Genomic DNA, 23,030 nt, shown 5'->3' with positions numbered 1-23,030 from the left:
TGCTCATTCACAAGCATGCACAGCTTCCTTGAAAGGCTGTCCTCCTCCACATGGGACAGAGAAGCCCTCCACACCTGGCTGGCAGTTGCACCAGCAGCTCCTCCCTTCAGCAGCACAGAAGGAATCCCCATTTCCGTATGGCTGCTCTCCTTCACGCTATTAAAAACAGAACAAAACCAACAAAACCTCACCAGAGTGCTCAAAGTACCTGTCAAAACACACCCAGATGTAAGATGGAAACCGAGTCTTAAATCAAAAACAAAAACAAATTAGTTAAAACTCCCATGCAAATATCAAAAATATCAGAGCTGGTTTTGTTCAACAGAAACACGCCACTGAACGAAAGCAGCAATCACAATAACAGAAAGTCAGAATAATCCCGAGTGAACTATTGCAGCTGCAATTTTCTCTTAGGTGGAAATGTACGCTGGAGCACGCGAGGTGAAATCAAGGACTGCAACACCCCAGCCTCACAGGCAGCGTGGCAAACAGGAACCTGAGGCACAACACGGGTCACAGAGTGGGTGCACAGGGCACACAGCTCCTCGGCAGCACGGGGCGAGCCTCCAGCACCCCCTGCAAGCAGATCCTTTGGCCCAGACCGACTGCTGGTTTTAGGCGTAGTGACCAAGAGGTACAGAGACAGGGGCTTTGTACATGTCTGTGTAACATACAGTCAGGACACAAAACTGAACTCTGCAAAGATCAAAATATTTCTATTTGGCTTGTACAGCTATCATGATTCTCCAACCCCTGACACCATGCTCTCGTTCTCATGGAGGGCAGCTTGCCTATAAATTCAATGAGATAATCTAAAACTGTATTTATCTCACCCAATTTTGGCCGGCAGTCCTTCTGCCTGTCTTTACAAGGTTGCACGAATTGCAGTGACAAACTACAGCATCTAGTGTCTGTAAAGTGGTTTGACTCGAGTCACCACAGTGCTCCGTCAAGGCGTGCTCCCTAACAGAGCATGGCTGAGATGCAAAGGGAGCTGGCTTAGCTCAGCACCCGCTGGGAGAAATGCATCGGCTGCATGGGGAATTCAAGGGCTGGAGAGAGAACAGGAATATCCCACCAAACAATAGTGAAGATTTCACTCTAACAAAGTCCAAGCCTGGAAATCTTGAGATCTTTGCTGGTTTCCAACGATACAAGTGAGTCCTTCACAAGCCCACTTCCACGGCGCACTGTGAGCTGCAGTGCGGTGCTCTGGGTCACACAAGGCATTGAATGGCTTCATTCCTCTGAGCTGAAGCTCCCGAAATTCCCTGCGCCGGTTCAGGCTGCAGGGCAGCTGCTGAGCCCCGTGAGCCCGCCTGGCTGCAAAGCTGCACTTGGCAAAGCGCTCCGCCTGCAAACCTGCACAAAGCATCACTTCGCTTCCCAGCAGATGAAACCATTCACACCCCTGGCGCGGTTATAATCGGGGCTGCCCAATCCGGCGCTGAAAGTTGCCCCACAACTTAGCAAACAAAATCCACTGAGCAGCAGTAAGCTGAAATAGTGGACACTAACAAGCCAGGAGCAGGTAGTCCTCGTGATCCAAGTTTTAAAAGCGCGTGAAAAGATACACAGGGTGACCTTGAGCACCGAGAACAAGGAGCGAGACCATTACTTTTTAAAATGGAAATTGTTATTAAAACACCCGAAGCCGAACTGCTGTAACCAAGTCGGCTCCATCTCCCCTTAAAAATTCCTTTTCTCCCCTTCCATTCAGATTGTATTTACAAACTGTAGATGTCTCATTTTTTTTCCTGTGTCATTTCATTATTACAGAGTTGAGCTCACTAGCCATCTGCAGCTTCATTTCATCAGGCTCCCATTTGTCCTTGGAACAAGGTCATCCGGGACAAGAACATAAAATGCTGCTTTCCTCGACTGACAGTTCTTTATGCCTTCCTGTAAATATTCCCCACTAATTTTAAATAATTTTACCACTTCATACTCCCCCTCACATGCACTGAAAAGGTTGATATGCACGCATATTAATAAGGATCTTGTCATTTAACCATTGCGCGACATATTAGAGGCAATTAGTGATGTTTATTTGCTGATAACGCAGGCATTTTGAACTCCAGCTCAAGGATCCTTGATAGCTTCATGTGACTTGTAGGGTATTAGCAATGGGTCAGAAGTTGGGACCCCCCCATTCAGCATTAGCATACGCTTGGGAGACTGCTTTGCATCAAGCAGAAGAAACCCAGCAGCCAGTGAGCAACAATGACGGCTGCTGTGCACCCTGCAGAGGGTAAAACATTACCAGGTGGTTGGAGGCTTGTCCATCGAAATCAAGAGACCGACTAGAAATGACTTTCAGATGCGTCACACCAAGTTGCAGGCTAAAACCAAACACGAACAGAACACAGAATTTCCGCTTGCATCAAATGTGACACGCCAGAAATTCTGGAGCACCTTCTCTGAAGCAGAGACTGCTGCTCCAGATGACAGCAAAGCCAACCCCTTCCCCCCAGAACAGCCAGGCAAATTAGTTTGAGAATTCTCATGAGTGCGATCATAAAGCGGCAGGAGATAAGTGTGGGACTGAGACCAACCAGAGGCAGTGAGGGATCCGCCTCGGCCCAGCGCCTGGCTGCAGCACAGCAGCAGCAGTGCCCCCAGCCCGCTTTGGGCACTCGGAAAATTCACCACTGGGCTTACAGAGTGATTCTGAGATACGCTGTGCAGCATGCAGCCATCTGGTTCCTGAGTAATGGTGCGACAGCCTTTACTGTGTGCTCTGTGAGCCCCAGCAGCCCCACTCGGACAGATGTGCACATCCCAGAGGTCTGCCTGCAGGCGCACCTGCGCACGAGATGTGCACTGAGGCACGTGAGCCAGTGATGACTTCCCTTGCAGAAGCAAACTTCCCTTTGGACTGACAGCAGTGGTTGGCTCATGAGGCTGTGAGCACGCAGCTTGTCAGAAGGAGATGCAGAAAATGTGATCATTAAAGGCACACTCCCAAGCCACCTCTACAGGAGATGATCTCGAAAGGTGAGTTTGCTTCATGGCTTAGTCACAGGATAAAACCTGGCCCTATGGAGCAGGGCTCGCATGACCAGGTTTGGTTTCCAGTTCTACCATATGTAGCTCTTTCAGGTGCCTGCAGACAGGTCACTTCATTTCTCTCCGTCTCAGCTTCCCCCAAAATGCATGAATGTTTCTCTCCAAACAGGATCAGCCCCCGGAGCAGCAGGGGCCGGGTTCCATGCCACGCTGCGGTCCGAGCTGCACTTTGCCCTCTCCCCAGTGAGGGCCTTGTTCTGGTTCCCACTGCAAACAAGATTTTGTCATGTCCTTTTTACGTACACCCCTGGGTCCGGCCACAGCCAGCTGCACCTCAGAACAGCACTGAACCACACCAACATGTAATGGTCCCCTGGGGCCTCTGACCTGGCAGTGCAGCTCAGCAGAGCGCAGCCCGGCCACAGATCTGTGGCTCATCCCTGCAGCCCCACAGCTCACCCCTTACGTGCTGTGGGAGCAGTGCTGCAACGGCCATGGGCACAGCTTGCTATGGCACGGTGAGAGCTTTCACCTCAGTGAGAACAGTCGCACTTTGCACTGTGCCCTCTCCTGCATCTTTGACTTCAGTCTGCCTCCAGCCCTGTCACAGACCATTCTCTATCACTTACCAGGCAGGAGATCCTTTCAAATCAAAATTTATCCATGGCGGAAAAAAACACTCAGGCACCTACAAACACCCTCTTCTCAGGTCCACCACCACCTCCCCGTAACTTTGTGCGTTTTGGTCACGTAAGAGAGGAGTTTAGGAGATGCGCAGGTAGCAGCTGGCCCAGCAGGGCTCTGCTGTGAGGCAACAAGGAAGCGCACAAAAGACAGCAGAAGGCTGGGGCTGGCCCATGCCCCGGCACTGCAGGGTGCTCGCGAGCATTTCCTCTGCAGAGACACTGCATGTCAACAGTTAACTTCCCTTTGTTCACATCCAAATGATTAAGGTTAGAAGCTTGCCTGGTGACATCAGCGGAGTTTAAACACGCTGGATATGGTCCAGGGAGCCAAAGTTATTGCTGACCCCATGGTTACTGATCCGCTCTGCAAGTAGCTGATGTCTGCTCTCACTTTATGAATTATTTAATGGGTTAAAGATTGGTCAGATCTCCTTTATGCAACGTACAGCTATACAGTGGGCAGGAGGACATAAACATGCATTAACAAGGTTAAAGTCATATACTGTAACTACACTGTCTGTTTTCAGCTTGCAGCTTTATTGACTTAATCATGCCGGCACTGCAGCCAACAAATCATTAAATCCATTCCATTCTTCTGCTGGTTCCCAACCACAAAAACAGAGGCAGGCAAACACAGAGCGAGGCTGCAGAGGGGGTGGAGAGCGGGGGGGGGGTGAGGGGCAGGGAAGAACACTGGGATCACTATGGAGTGCTGCGCTGGCCCCTCACTGCCAGCACAAAGACACCAAATCTGTCTTTACGGACTAAGTGGTTTCATGGTTTAAAGTGACACACTCATTTGTTCCTGTTTTGCAACGATTACACAAAAGAAGAAGAAGGGGGCGGGGGGAGGGATGTAAAAGAGGAATAAAAAGCAAACGGAGTGTCCTCACACCGTAATGGCGCGCCTGTGTCCTTGAGGAGCGAGCAGCAGGGCTGGCGCAACGAGGGCTGCACCCCAGGGGCTCGAGCTCGGCACCGCGCTCACTGCTAATCTGCAGTGAAATGCAGGCATAATTAAGAGTTCAGCGTAAAGGAGAAAAGACATGCAGCATTAAATCAGTCCTCCCGCTGCCCTCCAGGAGCAGCTCCAACCACTCCTCAGAACCGAAGAAGTACTCGCTGTCAGACCTAAGTAACAGCTCCACTTTAAGACCAAGGCTTCAGTTTTTTGACCTGGTACTTTTCACATCCTCACTGAGGTCCCCAAGCAGAAGTGCTCAGATTGTCAGCAGGTGTCCTGCTGAAGTCAGCAGACTGACAAATTCCTGGCTCTACGTCAGGATAGCCAGGTTTGAAAAGCCAGTTCTGAACCTGGATCCTTACTGTCACTGCTGACATCTCCGTTCATTTCTTGATGGAGATAATCCTCTCTGCCTCCATAAAGTGAAGATCGGGCTTGTGACCATCTGAGGAACCTGAAATTAAGTCTGTGGATTCCAATGAGATGCATCCCAGAATCCCATGAGTGTTGGCTCACACAGTCATCGAGCCACTCTTGATGATATCTGAAAAGTCATGGTGGCCAGTGAAGACTCCAGGGACTGGAAAAAAAAACCATATTGCACCCACTTTTAAGAAGGGTAGAAAAAATGACCCAGGGAACTACTAATCTATCAGCCTCATCTGTGTGCTGGGGAAAATCATAGAGCAGATCCTCCTGGAAGCTGTGCTAAGGCACATTAAAGAGGGGGAGGTGATATGGGATAACCAGCACAACTTCACCAGTGGCACATCCTGCATGACCAACCTTGCTGCTTTTTATGATGGTGTAACTGTGTCAGTGGACAAAAAGAGACACTGATGTCACCTATCTGGACTTCAGTGAGGACTTTGACACGGTACCCCACAACATCCTTCTGTCCAAACTATATGGACAGATGATATGGATTTGATGGGTGGACTGTTCAGTGGATGAGGAACTGGTTGTGAGATCGTACCCAGAGAGTGGTGGTCCATGGCTCAGTGTCCAGATGGAGATTGATGACAGTGGGATTGAGTGCCCACTCAGTGAGTTTGCAGATGACACCACGCTGTGTGGTGCAGCTAGCACGCCCAAGGGACGGGATGCCATCCAGACAGACCCAGACAGGCTGAGCAGGGAGCTCAGGATAACCTTATGAGTTTCAGCTAAGCCAAGTGCAAGGTGTTGGCAGCCCTCACTACCAGGGCAAGCTGGGGGGTGTAAGGATGGAGCACAGCCCTGCTGAAGAGGACCTGGGGTGCTGGTGGATGGCAGCTGGAATGAGCAGCACTGTGCCCTCACAGCCCAGAAAGCCAACCGGATCCTGGGAGCATCCAAAGCAGCACAGCCAGCAGGGCGAGGAGGGGATCTGCCCTTCTGCTCCGTGCTGTGAGACCTCACCTGGAGCGCTGCGTCCAGATGGGGAGTGCTCAGCACAGGAGAGACACGGAGCTGTTGGAGCATCCAGAGGAGGGCACAAAAACGATGTGAGGGATGGAACACCTCCCTGCGAGGACAGGCTGAGAGCTGGGCTGTGCAGCACGGAGAAGGGAAGGCTGTGGGGAGAGCTGAGAGCGGCCTGTGGGTATCTAGGGGGGCTGTGAGATGGAAGGGAACAGATTATTGAGCAGGGTCTGCTGTGACAGGACCAGGGGAAATGGTTTTGAACTAAAAGAGGGGAGCTTAGAGTGGATATAAGGAACAAGTTTTTTATACTGAGGGTGGTGAGGTACTGGTACAGGTTGCTCAGAGATGGTGGTGGTTCCCTGTCCCTGGAGAGACTCAAGGTCAGGCTGGACCAAGCAGTGAGCACCTGATGAAGCTGTGGAAGTCCCTGCTTGCTGCAGGGGAGTTGGACCAGATGGCCTTTAAGGGTCCCTTCCAACTGAAACACTTCTGATTCTAAAATACAAGTGGCTTGTTTAGAGCTGGGAGAACAAACACTGTATCAGGATGCTGCTCCGCTGATATAAGCAGGCTGTAGAGAAGCCTGCATGAACTCTTGGAAACCTTGAGAGCACTTCTTACAGAGAATCTAGGTAAAGACTGTTTGGAAGCTTTTCTCCACTGAGTGAATGTGAAATAAATTCCTTTTTCAGGGAAAAACTCAGCTGCAGCAGGATTCCTGGTTCACTTCTACCTAGTATGAAAACAAGGAGCAGACAATGAGCTCTTTTTCCTCACCTTGTTAAAAGATGCTTACAGCTCCCTGTAAGAATAACTCAGATTTTGGCATGAGACACACAACAGCAGATTTTTTCAAACACTGTTATTATTTGGTTTCACAGTTCTTTTCTTCAGACCCAAACAAGCCTTCTCAGTTAGAGTTCCAATCTTACCTTCTTCTGTTTACCAGTCTCCAGATAACTACCACCTCGAGACATCCCCTGCTTCCATGTATTGCAACTAAACATATCATTACTTAGTGCAGGAGCCAGCTGGTATTGCTCTTGGAAAGAGCCTGTCCCCCAGCAGGTGCTGCTAAAGGCGGGGGAGGTGGAGGAGCACCATCAAAGGTAAGTGCTTCCCAGCCACCGCGCTGGAAAAACAGGACCGAAGTGAACATGTTTGCTAAGGCAGAACTCAGCTATTTCAGGTATCTTTATGACTTCCAGCAGCAGCATGACTTCGGTGCATCGAATCGCCACAGCTGCTGCTCCCAGAGATGCAGAGGGATGGCCCACGCTGCAGGCAGTGCCAAGCCCCGGCTCACTGATAGAGCAGCTCCCCGCTGCACCTCCACGCAGCGTGTCTGGGGCAAGTCACCCTCTGAAGAGCCCTGAAGAGCTCCCGGCCCCAGCCTGTCACAGAACCCATGTCTCACAGCTCCCAAACCAGTGCCGACCCACATTTCTGTGTGCCGTGCCCGTGGAGCAGCTCTGGGTGCCGCAGGCTCACCCGGCTGTGCAGAGCTCCCACCTCCCCCTGTGCACACACAAGCCTGGCTACAGAAGTGGTAAAGCTTCAGTGCTTCTGAAGTGAGAGCTCTCTGCAGCCTCGGCACAAGATTTTCTAGTTGTTCTCTGCTCCCTGGTGCCATTGTGCACCCTAGCTGGCATTTCTTAATGACCGGAGCATCCATGTGTTCTTTGTAAACAATTACACCATATTCAAGGCAGGAGCAGAGCTCTCATGAAGCCAAGGCTCCAGCAGACTGCATAGGTGTTAAATGGTAAATCGTTTGGCATTTTGTTTTAATTGCAGAGTTGTTTATACCCTGGAATTTGTTATTAGCATAGGACAAAACAGAACCTACTGTTACCCACAATTAAAGGCACTATTATGGGACTGTATCAGCACGGATGGCCCTTCCTTTCTTTGGCAGCAGCACGAGGAAGGCTGTGAACCAGGGGCTCCGTTCTGCAGCACAGAAGCAGCAGTCCCAGTGTTAGTCTGAGCCCATGCAGACCGCCCAGCCTCACTCCTGCGTCACCTCCTCCTCCGCCCCAAAGTCCTGGCACAAAGCAGGGCTGCATGCAGGAGCTGCTGCAGGGTATGAGCCCACCCTTCCCCAGGAGCGGCTCCTGCTGGTGGAGGGGCACACGGATATGGTGCATCTTGGACTTGGCTTGGGGTTGCATAATCATTCTTGTTCAAATTCAGGATTAACAGGTTATATTCTCATTTGCGAGATTCCTATCGGCACTGAGGGAGGTTTCTGATTTCACCAGCACTAATCAGGATGCCACAATGGATTTCCGGTCTCAGCAACGAGGCTCAAGAGTCTTTGTTGCCTGTGGAGCTGGTTTTAATTCAAATCTAACTGGCAGAGCTATTGCAGGCTGCACGCTGAACAGATTAAAAAATAAAAGTCACTTACATGCACCTTACTTCTGAATCCATTTCGTACAGACACAAATCCCCCTGACCACCACAGCACCCGGTTGCTTCTCTCCCTTCCAGGAGCAGTGCCCTCCACCCCTCAGCACGGCGCCCATTACATGCCCAAAAAGAAACGTGCCAAAAACCTGCTCCAGTGCCCGCTCCGCTTCCGTTTGATGCCACGAAGGACGTCATGGAACACAGGCAGCAGGCAGGCCGGCATGCAGCGTGCAGTGGCGGTGTGGGGCTGTGAAACTGCTGCTGTCCCCAGGCATGGCACCCAGCAGAGGAGGGGCAGCTGGCCTCAGGGGACAGACAAGAGCAAAACTGCTGGTGATGTAATTATAACTGGGAGGCCAAACAGGCTCCTGAGAGGCAACATCTTTGCGGACAGAAAGAGGAAAGGCTCACTGACGACTGGCTTGAGCAGATGAGTAAATCAGACTGGGGTTACAGCCTTCTTGCTCTCCCCTGCCTCCGCCCCAAGGACTCTGTGAGTCACTGGAACTGGAGGAAAAATACACACGAAATTCTACAAGTGCAGGAATTAAAGAGACATTTACACAGCTCGCCTCTGGCACTCAATACCAGCTGCAGAATTGGGTTAGCTTGACATTGCTGCTGGAGGTGAAGAAAAGCAGGAAGGCTGGCTGAGCAGCAGCAGTGCCCTGCACTGCAGAGCAGGTGAGCTGCAGCTGGTGGGCATCTCCTTGCTAAAGCACCGAGACACACTTTCACATTTTAAAATCCGGGAGTGAAAGCAATTAAGAAAATCTCTGTGTCCTTCACAAACACGAGGTTCAGGCAATTTTGGGTTATGAGATGGATGCAAATCTGCAAGTCTGAGTGCCTGGGAACCTGTACACTTCTGCAAGGCTCTGAAAAGCTCTGCTGGGAACAGCTGGGTCAAGCGCACTTCGCTGTCAGGTGCTTCACAGGCACCACCACCAAAATGAGACCTGCAGGCTGCCTGTAACAGGCCGCCAACTTGGAGCAAGGTCGCAGCTCTGCACTGCCCACAGCTGTCCTTCCCTCCAGAAGGTTCCTTCCTTCCCTGTCCCACTGGATGCTTCACAACTGCAATACCCCAAAAGAGCATAAGGGAAAGGCAGTGTTCACAAGCACATGTCACAGCAAACCCAGAAGTAAGCAACAGATGACCAGGCTAAGCTGAAGAATCTTTTTTTCCTTAACGCCTTCCTTTCTCTCCCTGATTGCTGCGGCTGTTCAGACAAAGGCAGAGGCTGCAGCAGCGACTGGGGCCAGCTCTGGTGCATCTCCCGAGGGCAGGCAGGAGTCCTTAGTGCTGGATCTGCTTGGGGTCAGGCAGGAGGGAGGAGGGAGGGCAAGGGAGGGAGAAAGGAAGAACCAACAGCTGTGAACCCATTGCGCCGATGCTGCCTCCCTGCCCAGCGCAGTGCATCATCCAACTCAGCCTGGTGCCTTGCTTCCGTGGGCTGCCTGCTGCCTGCGAGGCAGGAAAGGGGCTGTCTGCCTGCCCGCTTGGTCTCACAAGCCCAAGGGGCCCTTCCCAGCCACAATTTCCAAAGGAAAGAGATCTTGGCTGGCGCTGTCTCTCTTTTTTTTTCTTTCTGAGAAAAGCGGGGCTGAAGGCGGCGGCGGCTGCTTTATAACCCCGTCCTGCCCCTCCTCAGCAAACAACCCAAGCAGAGTTTGAGCGTGAAAATGGGCTCCTCTGTGCAGCAGTTGTCTCGTAGCACAGTGAATCAATTAGTGGCTGATCATTACTGCGGTAACTCTATCTTTCACGAGCAAGATTTTATATACAGATAGACTAGGATGTTTTCTGCTCATTTCCTTCCTGTCATTCCCATCACGAACTACTGTTAAAAATACAATGCATTTGAAGCCTGTAATATTTGCAAGTCTGTGCTCCAGTTTCCCAGAGCTCAGCTGTTGTTTTCTGCACAGCAAAGGTAGGGAGAAACATCCCAACTAGAGAGGGCATATGCAGAAGGTCATCTCATTTTCAGGCTCCTAATATAAGGGATTACTTTAATTCCGTATTCTGGCCAACTGTTTCCATTTATAATCTACAGTGCAGGATTCCTTCCAGTGTGTCTGTGGTGGTATTTGTTCTGTCATTTCTTCAGAAATTGGCAAAACTGTTTTGTTTGGAAAGCATTAGTGTAACAGTTTAGTACCCAGAGATAAGGAGAAAACAGGAGTACAGCTCAGCTCACCATCAAGTCTGGCATTAATCTAGATGGCAGCCAGGTGCCCTCCCCTCTACCAGAAGGGAAACAGTCAGAACTGTGTATTTCAAATGCACCCAGGCAGCATTCCATCTTATGAAAAGCCTTAATATGAGAAGAAAAAACAAGAAATCACAGAGAGAGCAGCATTTTAACTCACTTCTAAACTGGAGGAAAGCTGCTCTATAAGCAGAAGCCTGGCAGTGCTACGTACTGCCACAACTTGCGTGGAGTCACCCAAGTCAGGCTGTCCTTTCTAATCTTATTTCTTACAAAGTCTCTGATGAAGGCCACAGTCCTTTCTAAACTTTTTTTTCCCTCACACATATATATAAATATATAAATAAGAAAATAAGAAATATTTATATAGGTAAGAAAAAATTCAGGACTGAACTGAGCATGAAATGGATTGTCCATTTCCCCCCTTCACTGCCATAATCTTTCTTTTAATAATAAAAGAAATGTTAAATCTTGTTAAATGGTTATTTGTTTTCTCAAATGGAAAATACAGCATAACTGAACACGGGAGCTTTTAGATGAAGTCCAGAACCACGGGAGAACGGTGACATGTCCAGTGCCTTTTTTCAGTAAAAGAAAGATTTACTCCTTTTTCAGGGCCATCACACTGCCCATGGTGGTGTTATCAGTGGTTCTGTGTTCCTGCTGACCTTAAGTACTCTTACACCATTAAATACATAATATTTTCCGATAATAGAATGCCATTCACATCTCACTAACAATAACTCACTGTAAGGAGATAAGAACCTCCACATCGAGTGAAGCTCTCCCCAGGAAATATGAGCACACTTTTGGGAACCACAGAATTGAGCTGATGACATCAGGATCCCCACACTGTATTCCTGGAGAACCTGTAACTCCCGTCTACATCGACTGGAATTTGAGAGGTGTACAGATTGCAAAATCAGATGTTAATCTGCAGAGAGCAGCACAGGTATGGGCAGCCTGCATTTTTGCTTTCAGCAAGCAAGAACCAACAAGACTGTTAATGACAGAAAGCAGCACGGGTTTCTAGCTGTGTGTATAAATAGGCTTTAAAAACAACTGTATTCCTTAAGTGAGTCATCACATCATAAAGAAAACTTTTACAAGAAATTTCACGTTGTTTACAAATTTCCCCTGCGTATTTTTTAATTCTTTCCTTCCCACTCGCGACCCAGGAAGGACAGCTGCAACAGACAGAAACCTGACGCGCGCATTGCAAAACACCGAATCATCACTATTTACTGCGGGCACCTTCAGCTTGCAGGCTCTTGGCTTTTCCTGCAGTTGAAGCACAACCTAAAGCCAAGCGCAGGCCTTGCGCCGAGCCACCAGGGGGGCACTCAGCCTCCGTATGGGCGCTGCGGGACGCGGGGATCCCAGCGTGGCACCCAGCGCAGCGCTGCTGCCGAGCAGAGGAGCAGACCTGCGGGAGAACGGCTTCATCCCGGCTCTAAACGAGCTCAGCGGGGAATCTATAAACAGCCAAGTCAATTGCCAGAATGTGCACTTTTCAACTTGGTTCTGCTCCTTTGATCAGGCTGAATTTTGAGCCGCAGCGATTAATGGGCTCACAGAGGAAGTCACGGGATACCTCTTGGGAGGAGGGGGAAAGGAGAGGAAGTGGCTCACCCTCACTCTGCATCTGTGCTGCTAAGCACTGCCTTTCCACGTAGAAAGCAGAAGTACTGCTGAAGGAAAGGAGGAGAAAAGGGGGCTGTCCAAAGTAAGTACCACTCGTACCATTCATGCACTGTTTAAGTGTGCCCTTTGAAGCAACTGTAAAAGAAAACAGACTGTCCCAACACGAGTGCCTTGTAAACCACACTTCAATCCAGAAGAGAAACAGTTTACACTTAATAATGCCGGAGAGTAAAGGAAATGTTGAACACGTTCATTAGGCAGAGAGAAGCTTCCAAAAGCCCCGAGTCTTAAAGCAGTGAGAGAAATTGGTTTACGACAGGGACACATACTACTGTTACCCCAGAAGAGTATGTCCTCATCTTTCCGGGTGGGGAAGAAACATTCACAGTAGCAGCCCACAACCACAGAAGAAAAGGACAGCAAACAAGCCCCCGGTCAGATTTTTCCCCTCCTTTCCCTTTGCTATGCTGTGACCAATGCAGGGGCAGCTCGTCCTCCTGCTGCCCACAACTGGAAAACTGAAGCCCGGAGGGCTGCAAATAACCAGCAGGATGATGAAAACTTCAGCTTCTTTGAAGGCTGGGACATCCACAGAATGCTGGTATGATCCCCCAAGAGACAGAGAGCCAAAAAATATTCAAACGCAAGCTTGAACTAAGGCAGGCACAGGTCACCAAAGCTTCCAGCTCCTTTCTTCAGAGAAAGGCTTTCTTCAGAACTGCCATTGCCAATGATTGCTTTGCCCTTTGAGGCATCCTCTTCCTCCACCTCTGATCTTTGCTGAACACACAAAGACGAGCATACATGATTCACTTTGCTCTCAGAAATAATCCTGCAGTCGTCCTGGGATGACCTCCTGCTGGGTAAATTTAGGTGTGTATGTTGAGGCTTTACAAGATCAAGCCATTCATGTACCGTGTCAGAGCAGGATATGGCACTGCCCCATCTGCTTCACAGGGCTCCCCCCTCCTTCAGTGGGTTCTTAACAACTCTCCAGTGGGGAAAAATACCTTGGCACAGGTCGTCCAGAACCTGCAATCAAATCTGCATCTGTCTGACGCTGATTTAAGGTATCTCGTTTCATTACTACAAGGAGAACTGCTACATCATTATGCCGGTCAGCCAGAGAACACTATTTATGTTGCAGTAATGTATTTCCTATCTTGTTCTTTTCACATCCCCATATGCAAAGGGTTAAACTGTAATACAGGCTTACTTTTTGTTAATTGCCGGGAGAGCTTTTAAGAATTATGGACTGATACGATAATTTTTGCCTTTAGATATGCTGTGAAAGATTTAACCTAAAAACGTACAAGTAACAGTGATTAGCCTTCAAAGCCCTAAAAAAAGCTGCTCCGTTCTGACTGCGAGTTTCTATCAATTATTAGTGCAGGCTGCTTGAAATAGTCCAAAGTACTTGAGACAGAAATATTGCAACGCCGACACGGCAGACTGATACACTTCCTAAGCGGCCAGAGTTTTTGCAGACAGCTTGTAATAGCGTTTGGCTTTCAGATCTTAATGTTAACAGCTTTGACGAGACCGATTCTAATTTGTATTTAAGACCCATTACCTCTTCCTCTAAGCAATCTTCGTGAAACATCATTTGTTCTAGGGGGACATTTGCCATACAGAGCGTATCTCTAATGGCCGCTAATTCACCCTATTCTGCTTGCTCCTATATTAATCAGCAAACTGTGAATCATCCCAGTGTTTCCAGACTCGCAGATGTACGAGGGAACCGACGAAGCCAGTCCAGTTTCTCTCTCCATTCAGACACGGAGACAATATCAGTTCCTGTTTACAGCCACTGCTTTGTTTCCCCCACCCACACACTGAAATTTCTCCAAAACGCCCAGAGAAAAAGAGACTGAGTTCACTTTACCAGGAAAGTTATTTCTAGGTATCGCATCCGTACCAAAACACGTCTGTGCTGTTATTTCGCGTGCAGCGCTCGCTGCAGCAGGGCAGGAATGGCAGCGGAGCCGAGCAGGATGAAGTGGGCAGCTCTCATCACCCTGCCCCGCCGCCCGGCGGCACCACCTGATTTATTGCCCCCCGAAGGCTGCCTGATTCATCTGCCTGCTTTTCGTTCCAATCGCTAATTAGCCACGGGTGCCTCAGCCTTGCGAGTGTAGATGCAATTTTAGACTGCTGCACGACAGTACCAAATGGAAACCTTCCCCCCCCATCCCAAAAGGGAGGCACAACCAATGCTCTCTCAATATCCCCACAAAAGGTGCTCAAATTAACTTTCAATTTAGGCAGCGAATTTGAGAGAGTGAGAAGGCCATGGATTTGGGGAGGTGAGCACGTTTTCTGAACGCCATGCTGCGTTTAGCTGGAGGCGAGCCCCACAAACTGCAAAAATACAGACAATGAACAAATGAACCTTCCAGAAGTGGGGCACAAATTGGTGTTCAGATGCTCTGAGATTGATGGGAATTTGCAGGAGAGATGAAGCAAGATTTGGGTGTACAGTAGGGTCACGGAAACGGCTCCCTCACTGCTCTTCATCAGCACGCTGCGCTACGAACACCTTTTTGGTGCACAGCGATGGGTGCACTGAAGCAGAAGTGAGGGTGCAGGCAGTGCATTGTAACAACAGCTACAGCTGGGTCAGTGCAGGTGCTGGGGCCTGACCCAGCCACTGTGAGCCCACGAGTAAACCTACCAAGGCATCTGGGAAACCAGGGAGAGAGCAGCTGGCCCAGCTGGCAGGATCAGAGAGGTTTTGGTACACGTGGGTGCCAGAATTTGGTTTCACATCAAATGAATCAGACACTTAGCACAATAACACCACTTTCCCCGTATGTTTGACAGAAGAGCTTCTCTCCTACCTCCACTGCAGGGAAAAAGGAAAAAACTGTCTGTTGCTTAAACTGCATGTCCTGGGCATAAGGACAGACTATAAAAGCAGCCTGTTGTCAGTGACCCGTCCTACGTTTCTCTGGGATGTCCCATTTCCATCTGCATGTTCATGGTCTGCTAAATACTCCTCTTTTCCTTCTCCACCAAAACAAGGGCGGCTGCCAGGTCAGCCTGCCCACACCCAGCACTTCATGGTCCTTCTGCTGGGAGCTAACTGGGGGCTAACTGGGAGAAACAACCCGTGCATTGAGCAGAGGTGCCAGAAGAAACTTGATTGCACACCAAAGAACAGTGAAGACTAAGGCATGGATAGCAAGGCTCAGCTACGGCAGGGAAATGTCCTGAAAGAAGGCAGCATAGAAGGATGCATGCAATTTAACAAAATAACGCAAAAGAGCAGCACGGTGAGGAGATCAGCCCTGATTTTTTCATCTTCTGCAGCTCTGAAAATACTGGGCTACTGCTGGCATAGCTGGCCAACACCCACATCTTTCCAAAAGCCTCCTCCTTACTTTCCAAGAGCCATCCAACGTCACTTAGTGGTGGGGGCGGGCAGGAGTTGGCTGTGCAATAGCCTCCGTTGGGCTCCCCTGGGAAGGGGAATCTTTGGGTTTGAGCAAAAAATACCAACACTATTGCAACAGCACTGCTAAATATAAATTCAGAAATGACCGTTCAAGATGTTTTTACATATGCAGAGAGGTCAAACTCCAGGCTCAGCCTTACTGCCTGCTTGCTGCAATCCAGATTCATCACCAGCTTCCTTTATTCGTCCAGTCAAAGGCACTTAATTAGCTAAAGGGCTTGCTCCTTTGCCTTCAAAAGCTCTCCACTACCTCAAAGGCTTTGCTTGAGTATTGTGCTATCACTGCCCTTTGAAATCAAATCCGTTTTTCTTCCCTGCAGCATTAGTTACAAAAAAATATATATATATAAAGTCTTTCCTGTGAAAAGAGAAGGAAAAGGAGAAGGAAGAGGAAAAACAAAAAGAGAAGAAACAAGAGAAGGATGAAAAAGGGGAAGATCAGTGGGAAAGACCAAGCAGAACTTCATTCACAGTTAGATAAGTGTGACGTTTAAAGACAAAGGGACGGGGAAGGGAAGGGGCAAGGGAAAGACTGAAACTGCAGATGAAATCTGGGATTCCAGTCTTATTAATAATACAAGACATCACAGCTTGTTTTGTGTGATAGGAAAATGTACAACATCTCAGAAATCCCCATTATGTTTTACCTGTACATACCACAACTGAATGTACATTTCTATTCTTACATTAATAAAAGCTGAATTTCGCATTCCATCATATTTATTTAACCTTTAACACCTAAGCTCTGGGTCAGTTTACTCTTTACAACAGTGCACTTCTTCTGCAGCTTTGTTTCTATTTTAAGAGAGCTCATGCATAGAAGCAAGACTTTTTGTTCACTTTTTTTCCTCCTAGCATGTTTAATGAAGCTTGGGGGCTTTGGTGTTTCTGCAACCTGTGATTTATTCCACCAACTCAGATACTCTATTGCTTCTTTAACCACAGTTAAACAAACACTTTCAAGTCCCTTACAGAGTTTTTTTTTGTTTTTTTTTTTTAAATCTTCATCACATTCTTCAATTCTCACATTCAGTCAGCATACAGTAAAATACAGCTATTAATATTGCAAGACTTTTGTCTATGTTTCTTTCGCTGTAATTTTTTCCTTTTCCATAATTTTTGGCGATGGAGCTGAAACAAACACACCCTGCTCTGGCAGCCCGGTGTACAACTATCTGGATGTCAGCAGAAGTGTGGAGGGCTCTAAGAATAGCACATTTGGTTCCCACAGAGCAAGTGCAGCTCAGAAATGCACAGTGTGTCACAGCCAAACAGTAGGTATTTCTTAGCCACGTCCCCCCAAGAAAACAAGCCTCTCCATCGAGTCTTGTCTGAAAGTGTGTCACAGAGCAGTGGGCAACGCAGCCCCCTCCCCCAGGGCTCTGAAACTAACCCAGGCAGACTTGGGCATGGAAAACTCACAGCCCCCCAAAGGTTGAAATGCAAAGATCCCCAGCTCCTCTTCCTACAAGCAGGAGAACTCCTCTTTCCATTCACGAGGGCCCGTTACTATTCTTACATGGCTTGGAACAAGAAAATGGCTCTTCTGAACTCAGGGATGTCATACCAGCATAGCTGGAGGCACAACTGAGCCCAGTATTTCCGACATGCCAAAAGAGAGGATCTGCAAGTACAAGCTGTGTTTAGACATAAGATGTGGGAGATGCCCAGCTATTCAACCTGCCTGGGCAGATGCTGCCTTCAAACACCCAGAGCCAGCCAGCAGAAAGTCAGAGGGCTGAGCTGCAGCCCAGAAAGCAGCAGGGGCGGCTCAGGAGACTCCCTGGCACTTAATACCACCTTATATTGTGGATTTGTGAGTCCAGACCTTTGAGTGTAATTTCACTCAGCAAGCACCAGTAGTACATGAGTGCAATGAAAACCTGCACATCTCCACAGGAGCGCTGTGAGTACCACCAGGCTTTGCAATATCACGCAACGCAAACTGTTGGTGCCTAAATCAATGTCAGTCAGCGTCCAAAGGCAAAGACACAGCGCTTCAGATGTGGAAGGATCACGCGTTATCAGATTTGCCACTTGTCCAGGCAACCCAGGCTCTGGGATGCAGACTGATTACACTGAAGAGATACACCGTTATGTTCCACACGCTGCAGCTGGGATGCACCAGGAGGAAGCCAGCATCTGGGACGTGGAGCCTTGGCTTCAGTTTGCCTGAACAGAACAGCATACGGCTCACCCTGGGCTGGGGCACAGCCACAGCTCTCTCCCACGTGCTGCTCTCCCACGACAAGGGTCACGTTGTGTGGTTTACTGTTCTCCCTCCAACTGGCCACCGTCCACATTCTTCTGTATTGAGCTGCACCTCTTGCTCAAAAGATGAGAGCACCTGGCCTTCTTTTGATAAATGTTAGTCGCGTTCCCAAACGCGCACACAGAGTAAGGGGACGACTTTCAAATGCCAACCAACATCCCAGGGAACTCTGCTGGTTTTCTTTGAGTGGGTTTCCGTCAATGAGGCTAAAAAAGGCAATTTTCCATCGGACAGTTACTGATTATTGAAGATGCGGAAGCTGTCTCTCGTCTTCTGAATCTTGTGGTGTTTAATGAAACAGCTGTTCTGTGATTGAGAAGCCACATTCGTCACCAGCCTCAGGAGAAAGCTGGCACCGAGATTCCAAAAACCTCGAAGTGGGCTCTCAGCCGTGCTGCTGGACGCTGACCCCACAGCCACTGCTGCTAGCACACATCACAGACCCAAACTGGTACAGGCCAGCCCCAAAATCTCAGTATGTTTCAATGTGGGTAAGAGATCTCTTGCAGACAAATAGCAGACCTACCTGCTAGATTCAAACAAACAGCAACTAACCCAGAATTTTAAGGTTTCACACCTCAAATACTTTCCAATTTCCTGTCCTTTCACTCAAAAAAATTCATTTTTTGCCATTTGCTTTTAATTCAGCAGCAGGATTCCACATCCTCCTACGAGATTTACAGTAAAATCATCAAAACACAGCAAAAAGTTCAGCTTCTGAACATGCACCATCCTTCTTAGGTGGCTCAGCACACTGTAAAACCAAAGCACAGTCATCTGGTGCATAATTAGTGCACCAGTCTTACTTGTAAAATGAGGGAGGCACCGGGAGCTTACCTAACTAATCTGAAATGAGATGCTCATTGCCTGTAATCACTGTCTTTATCATCCTTGATAATTACTGATAGGCACCAGATGATGCTACCTCTCTGACAGTGAGAAGCACCTGGAAACGCAGCACAGGCAGAGCAGTGGAAAAGCTGCTGAAAAGGGCTGGTTTTGGACAATCACTGCAGGGGTTTGGAGGTGTAAGATAAAAACGAGGGCACAGGAAACCTCAGGAACACAGCAGGGACGTGGTGATGCCACAGATCCAGCAGTAGAGCCAGAGAAAAGATACACGCTCAAAGGTTATGGACGTGGGTCGAAACAGGTTGTGTCATGGCAGTTTAACAACTTTGCAGCCATTGGTCTGAAGTGCAGTAAGACACCATGAATATTTTTCACTCACACGGCCTCCAGTGTACAGCCCCTGATCAGCACTAAGTCACAAAGCTGCAGCAACTCACTCATTCGGCTGTGCATCCACTCTCTGGGAGCCTGAGCCTTCCCAGCCATTCTGCCCTCAGCTGCTGGATCAAAGCAGGGGAGCACCGGGTTTACACAACTTTGGATCGATCTCAGAGAGGCACAGTGGAAATGCACCTTGTTAATTTATCATTACAAAGCTGATGTTTATAACTAGCTGCTTATTTTTCATTGCTATCACAAAAAAAGTTACACACTAAGCCACCCGCACTGAAGAAATGCTTCTCTACAAGAGCTGAAGTCCTAGGAGGTAGGAAAGCACAGAAATTCAGGGTCTGCATTCCCCATCTAAGCACAGCTCTCTGGAACAGGTCCATGCAAGCTCTGAAGATCAGCCTTCAGATCACTGGGGCAGAAGCGTTTCAGTGCACCATGAGGAGTTAGTGTAAGCATGCACACACAGCTGGGCTAAGGATTCTGCTGCCACAGTGCTGGTTCTGCCTAATTGAAGCTGGCTTTGGTGGCAGGGTTCTGTTTGTGTCCTACCATTATTCTTCCCAGTGAAAAGACAGCCACTTATTGCTCATAGCTGAGCTCTCAGACTGAGCCCCCAGGCCTTTCCTTGCTCTGAAACACTCAGCAAATCTCTCCAATTTGGGGTAGCAGTAGATAGTGCTTTGCACCTCTCCTTGGGTCTCAGGGAGAAGGTTGCTGGAGAGAAACCAAAGCTGCTTCTCAATCTTGCCAGTCACATTTTTGCACATACAAGCTCAGTTGGTATTGCAGCTTAGCAAAGGGTGGGGAATGGCCCTCATCCAAAGCAGGGCATTGCTTCTGGCAAATGCTGGCAACAGGTATTTCAAGTCTGCCTCTTAGCTATTCAGACGCTGTACTGTTTGACCTGCTGTCCATCAAGGAGTCATATTTTAACTTCACTTCTCACCCCCCCGATCTTTTCTGGCCTCAGAAACATAACATGGAGATGAAATCAGCCAAGGGCACTAAGGGGAAAAAATAAAGAAAAAAAAAAAAGATGGAAAACAAATTATGGGAACATCTCTACCGCTTACAGTATACCTAAGAACACAATCTGTACATTAAAAAATAACTTATTTCAGTAGTGAGAAGTGGGTTTTGCCTAATAGCACAACATTCTCCACTGGGCTAGAGGTGACAGTGCACAATGGAATTAAAGTACATTTCAAGTGAAGACATAAACAAAGTTACTCCTAATAACTCCAGGACGTTGTCCATCCATACACCGTGCACAGCCCAGAAGTTTGACGACGTCACAGTTGAAACACAAAGGGAAGCAAAAAGAAGAAAACACGTAACTCAACGTTTGCATGCAAGCCCAGCAAAACCGAAGAAGCACAACTCACCTGTCTGTTTTGAGATGGCAGCGTGGCAGACTGCATGTGTCTCTGCATCCGATGTGGCTGCATCAGCTGCCGGAACTGCTGCTGGAGGAACTGGCTGCTGTTAGCCTGCTGGGACTGCGGGGCGGCTGGAGACTGCTGCTGCTGCTGCTGGAGATAGTGAATGAGCGACTGCTGCCCTTGTCCTGCTGTCAGGGGTGACATCTTTTGGGTAGCTGACTCCGAGGCAAAGTGAGATAGTGGCTTGGTGTTGTTGAAAGAAAACTGGTCTTGGTTAACAGGGCTCTCATTCACCAGACCTGGCTGCAAGCTAGCAGATGGCTGTTGCATAATTATGTTCATATTTTTGGACTGGCTTGTAGTCATTGATTTAAAAAGTGAGTTCTGCATATTTGTGGGGTTGTTGTTGGGAGTGATATTAGAGATTAATGGACCTTGAGGACTGAAGGGCTGCTGATGCAGAGCGGGGCTTGACAGCTTCTCTGGCCTGTATGGTGGAGAAGGTCCAGTATTTGTGGAAGCCATGCTGGCAACCAAGTTGTTCTGTGGACTTTTAATGTTGCTGGCTGGTAAGCTGGCTGCTGTCAGGGCAGGTAGCATGGAGCTCTGTGGGCTGAAGGGCTGCTGGTTCAGAGCTGGACTAGAAAGCTTCTCAGATCCGTAGGGAGGAGAGGGGCCGTTGGAGGGGGTGCTGCTGGAAGTCATGCTTGAAAGTAGAGTGTTTTGAGGACTCTGAATGTTGTTTCCTGGTAAATTATTAGCAGGCATACCAGATACCATAACATTTTGAGGACTGAAAGGCTGATGGTGGGGGGATGATCCTGCTCTATAAGGAGGAGAGAGACCAGGAGGAGACATAGATGGCCAGCTAGGAGCCTGTACTTGTTGCTTTGTAGTAGACACCTGCTTGCTAGCTGCCAGCTGCTTTAGCTGCTGAGCATGCCAGTTGGAGCCAGGTATGTTGGGTAAGGGTACTGGAAGCATGGGTGGTGGCTGGTTCTTGCTCTGAGCTGCTGCGGAGATGGGTGATGCGGCAGGTTTGTTTGAGGGAGGAACCTGGAAGTTAGCTCCAGCAGATGATGGCCTCATCTGAGGAGATCCTCCACTGGCTGGGTTGCAGCCTGGGGAAAAGTCTTTGTTAGCAACATGGTTCTCCAAGTGGGAAGTCTGCGGGGAGGACTTTGGAGTGGTACTTATGCTTGGCTGAGAATGACTCAGGCCAAGTGGCTCCTCAGCCTTGCTGCCCAGAATCTTCTCCAGATCCAGGTCATTGGGAGACGGATCAGGCATCTTTGTCAGCTCTTCCAACAGATCTTGCAGCTCCTGGTCCACAGACTGTAAGCTGTTTCCTTTCTCATCATAGTGGACAATGCTGTTACCTTGCCCTCCTACTGATCCCTTCTGATTTATTTCCGTGTTGGGTGGCACAGAAAATGGGGAGCCGATGCCACTACCATTCATGTGATTGTTTTCCAAGAGCACTGAATGACCTGTGACTGCCATGGAAGAAGTGCTGTGACTGCTGGAGAACGGAGAACTTTGCAGTTCTGGACACGCCACACTGGGATTGGTACCTTGGCCCATGGAAAGGGTTACATCATCGAGGCAGAGTCTTTTACTGTCATTTGGGAAAATGACATCAGGCACACCACTGGAGGCAGGAGAGCTATCATCTTCCAGCTTTCTTTTAATGGATCCCTGTAACTGGGAAAATAAAAATGGAAAAGATGGTTACTGACCTTACACTAACGTGCTCTAAAGCTCCGAACTGCAACACTGGGTTGCAGATACTGAAAATTAAACCGCACAATTAAAAAACCAATCACGTGAGACAAATTCAATCAGGATTTAAGTGGGTGTGACTTCGCTGAAATCAGATGAGTTACAGTCAGACAAAGGCTCGATCTCACGTGCTGGCCCTAAGACAGGTGCTAAAGCTATAAAACACTGCCTGTCATCTGAACTGCAATAGAAGTTTTTAAAATCATTTCTGGTATCATCTCAATTAAGACATTATACTCCCTGCATAACAAACATGCCAGCATTGCCATGGTCTAGACAACGGCAGAAATGAATGAAACCCTGGATTGAATTTAGCCACCTCCTGCCAGTGACTCGGATTAAATTCAGACCTGAGACAACTAAGTTGTTTTACATTCTTTATTCTGAAATAACTGGCATGCTTTCTGAACAAACTCAAACAAACAAACAAAAAGACCTCAATTGCATATCTAATCAGACTTTCAGCTTTCAGTCTTTTTTTTAATCGTAGATAGTTTAGGTTTTCTTAACAGTAAATAACAGCTAAAATCTTAACTTTTCTTTGTTTTCCT

General features: G+C 48.5%; 1 protein-coding gene across 1 annotated transcript in view; it reads right to left on the bottom strand.

Moving 5' to 3' along the window:
* MAMLD1 (mastermind like domain containing 1) overlaps nt 1-23,030 on the bottom strand; it is a 75,477-nt gene that overhangs the window by 9,596 nt on the left and 42,851 nt on the right. The window contains exon 2 of the mRNA XM_052672967.1: nt 20,701-22,401. Within this exon, the coding sequence (XP_052528927.1) occupies nt 20,701-22,401 (1,701 nt within the window). The remainder of the gene's footprint in view (nt 1-20,700; nt 22,402-23,030) is intronic.

Source organism: Tympanuchus pallidicinctus, unplaced genomic scaffold (assembly GCF_026119805.1).
Source record: "Tympanuchus pallidicinctus isolate F22 unplaced genomic scaffold, pur_lepc_1.0 scaffold13, whole genome shotgun sequence".
Classification (NCBI taxonomy): Eukaryota; Metazoa; Chordata; class Aves; order Galliformes; family Phasianidae; genus Tympanuchus; species Tympanuchus pallidicinctus.
Note: the sequence above shows the minus strand (reverse complement) of the source record. Positions and strands in the feature narration are given on the sequence as shown.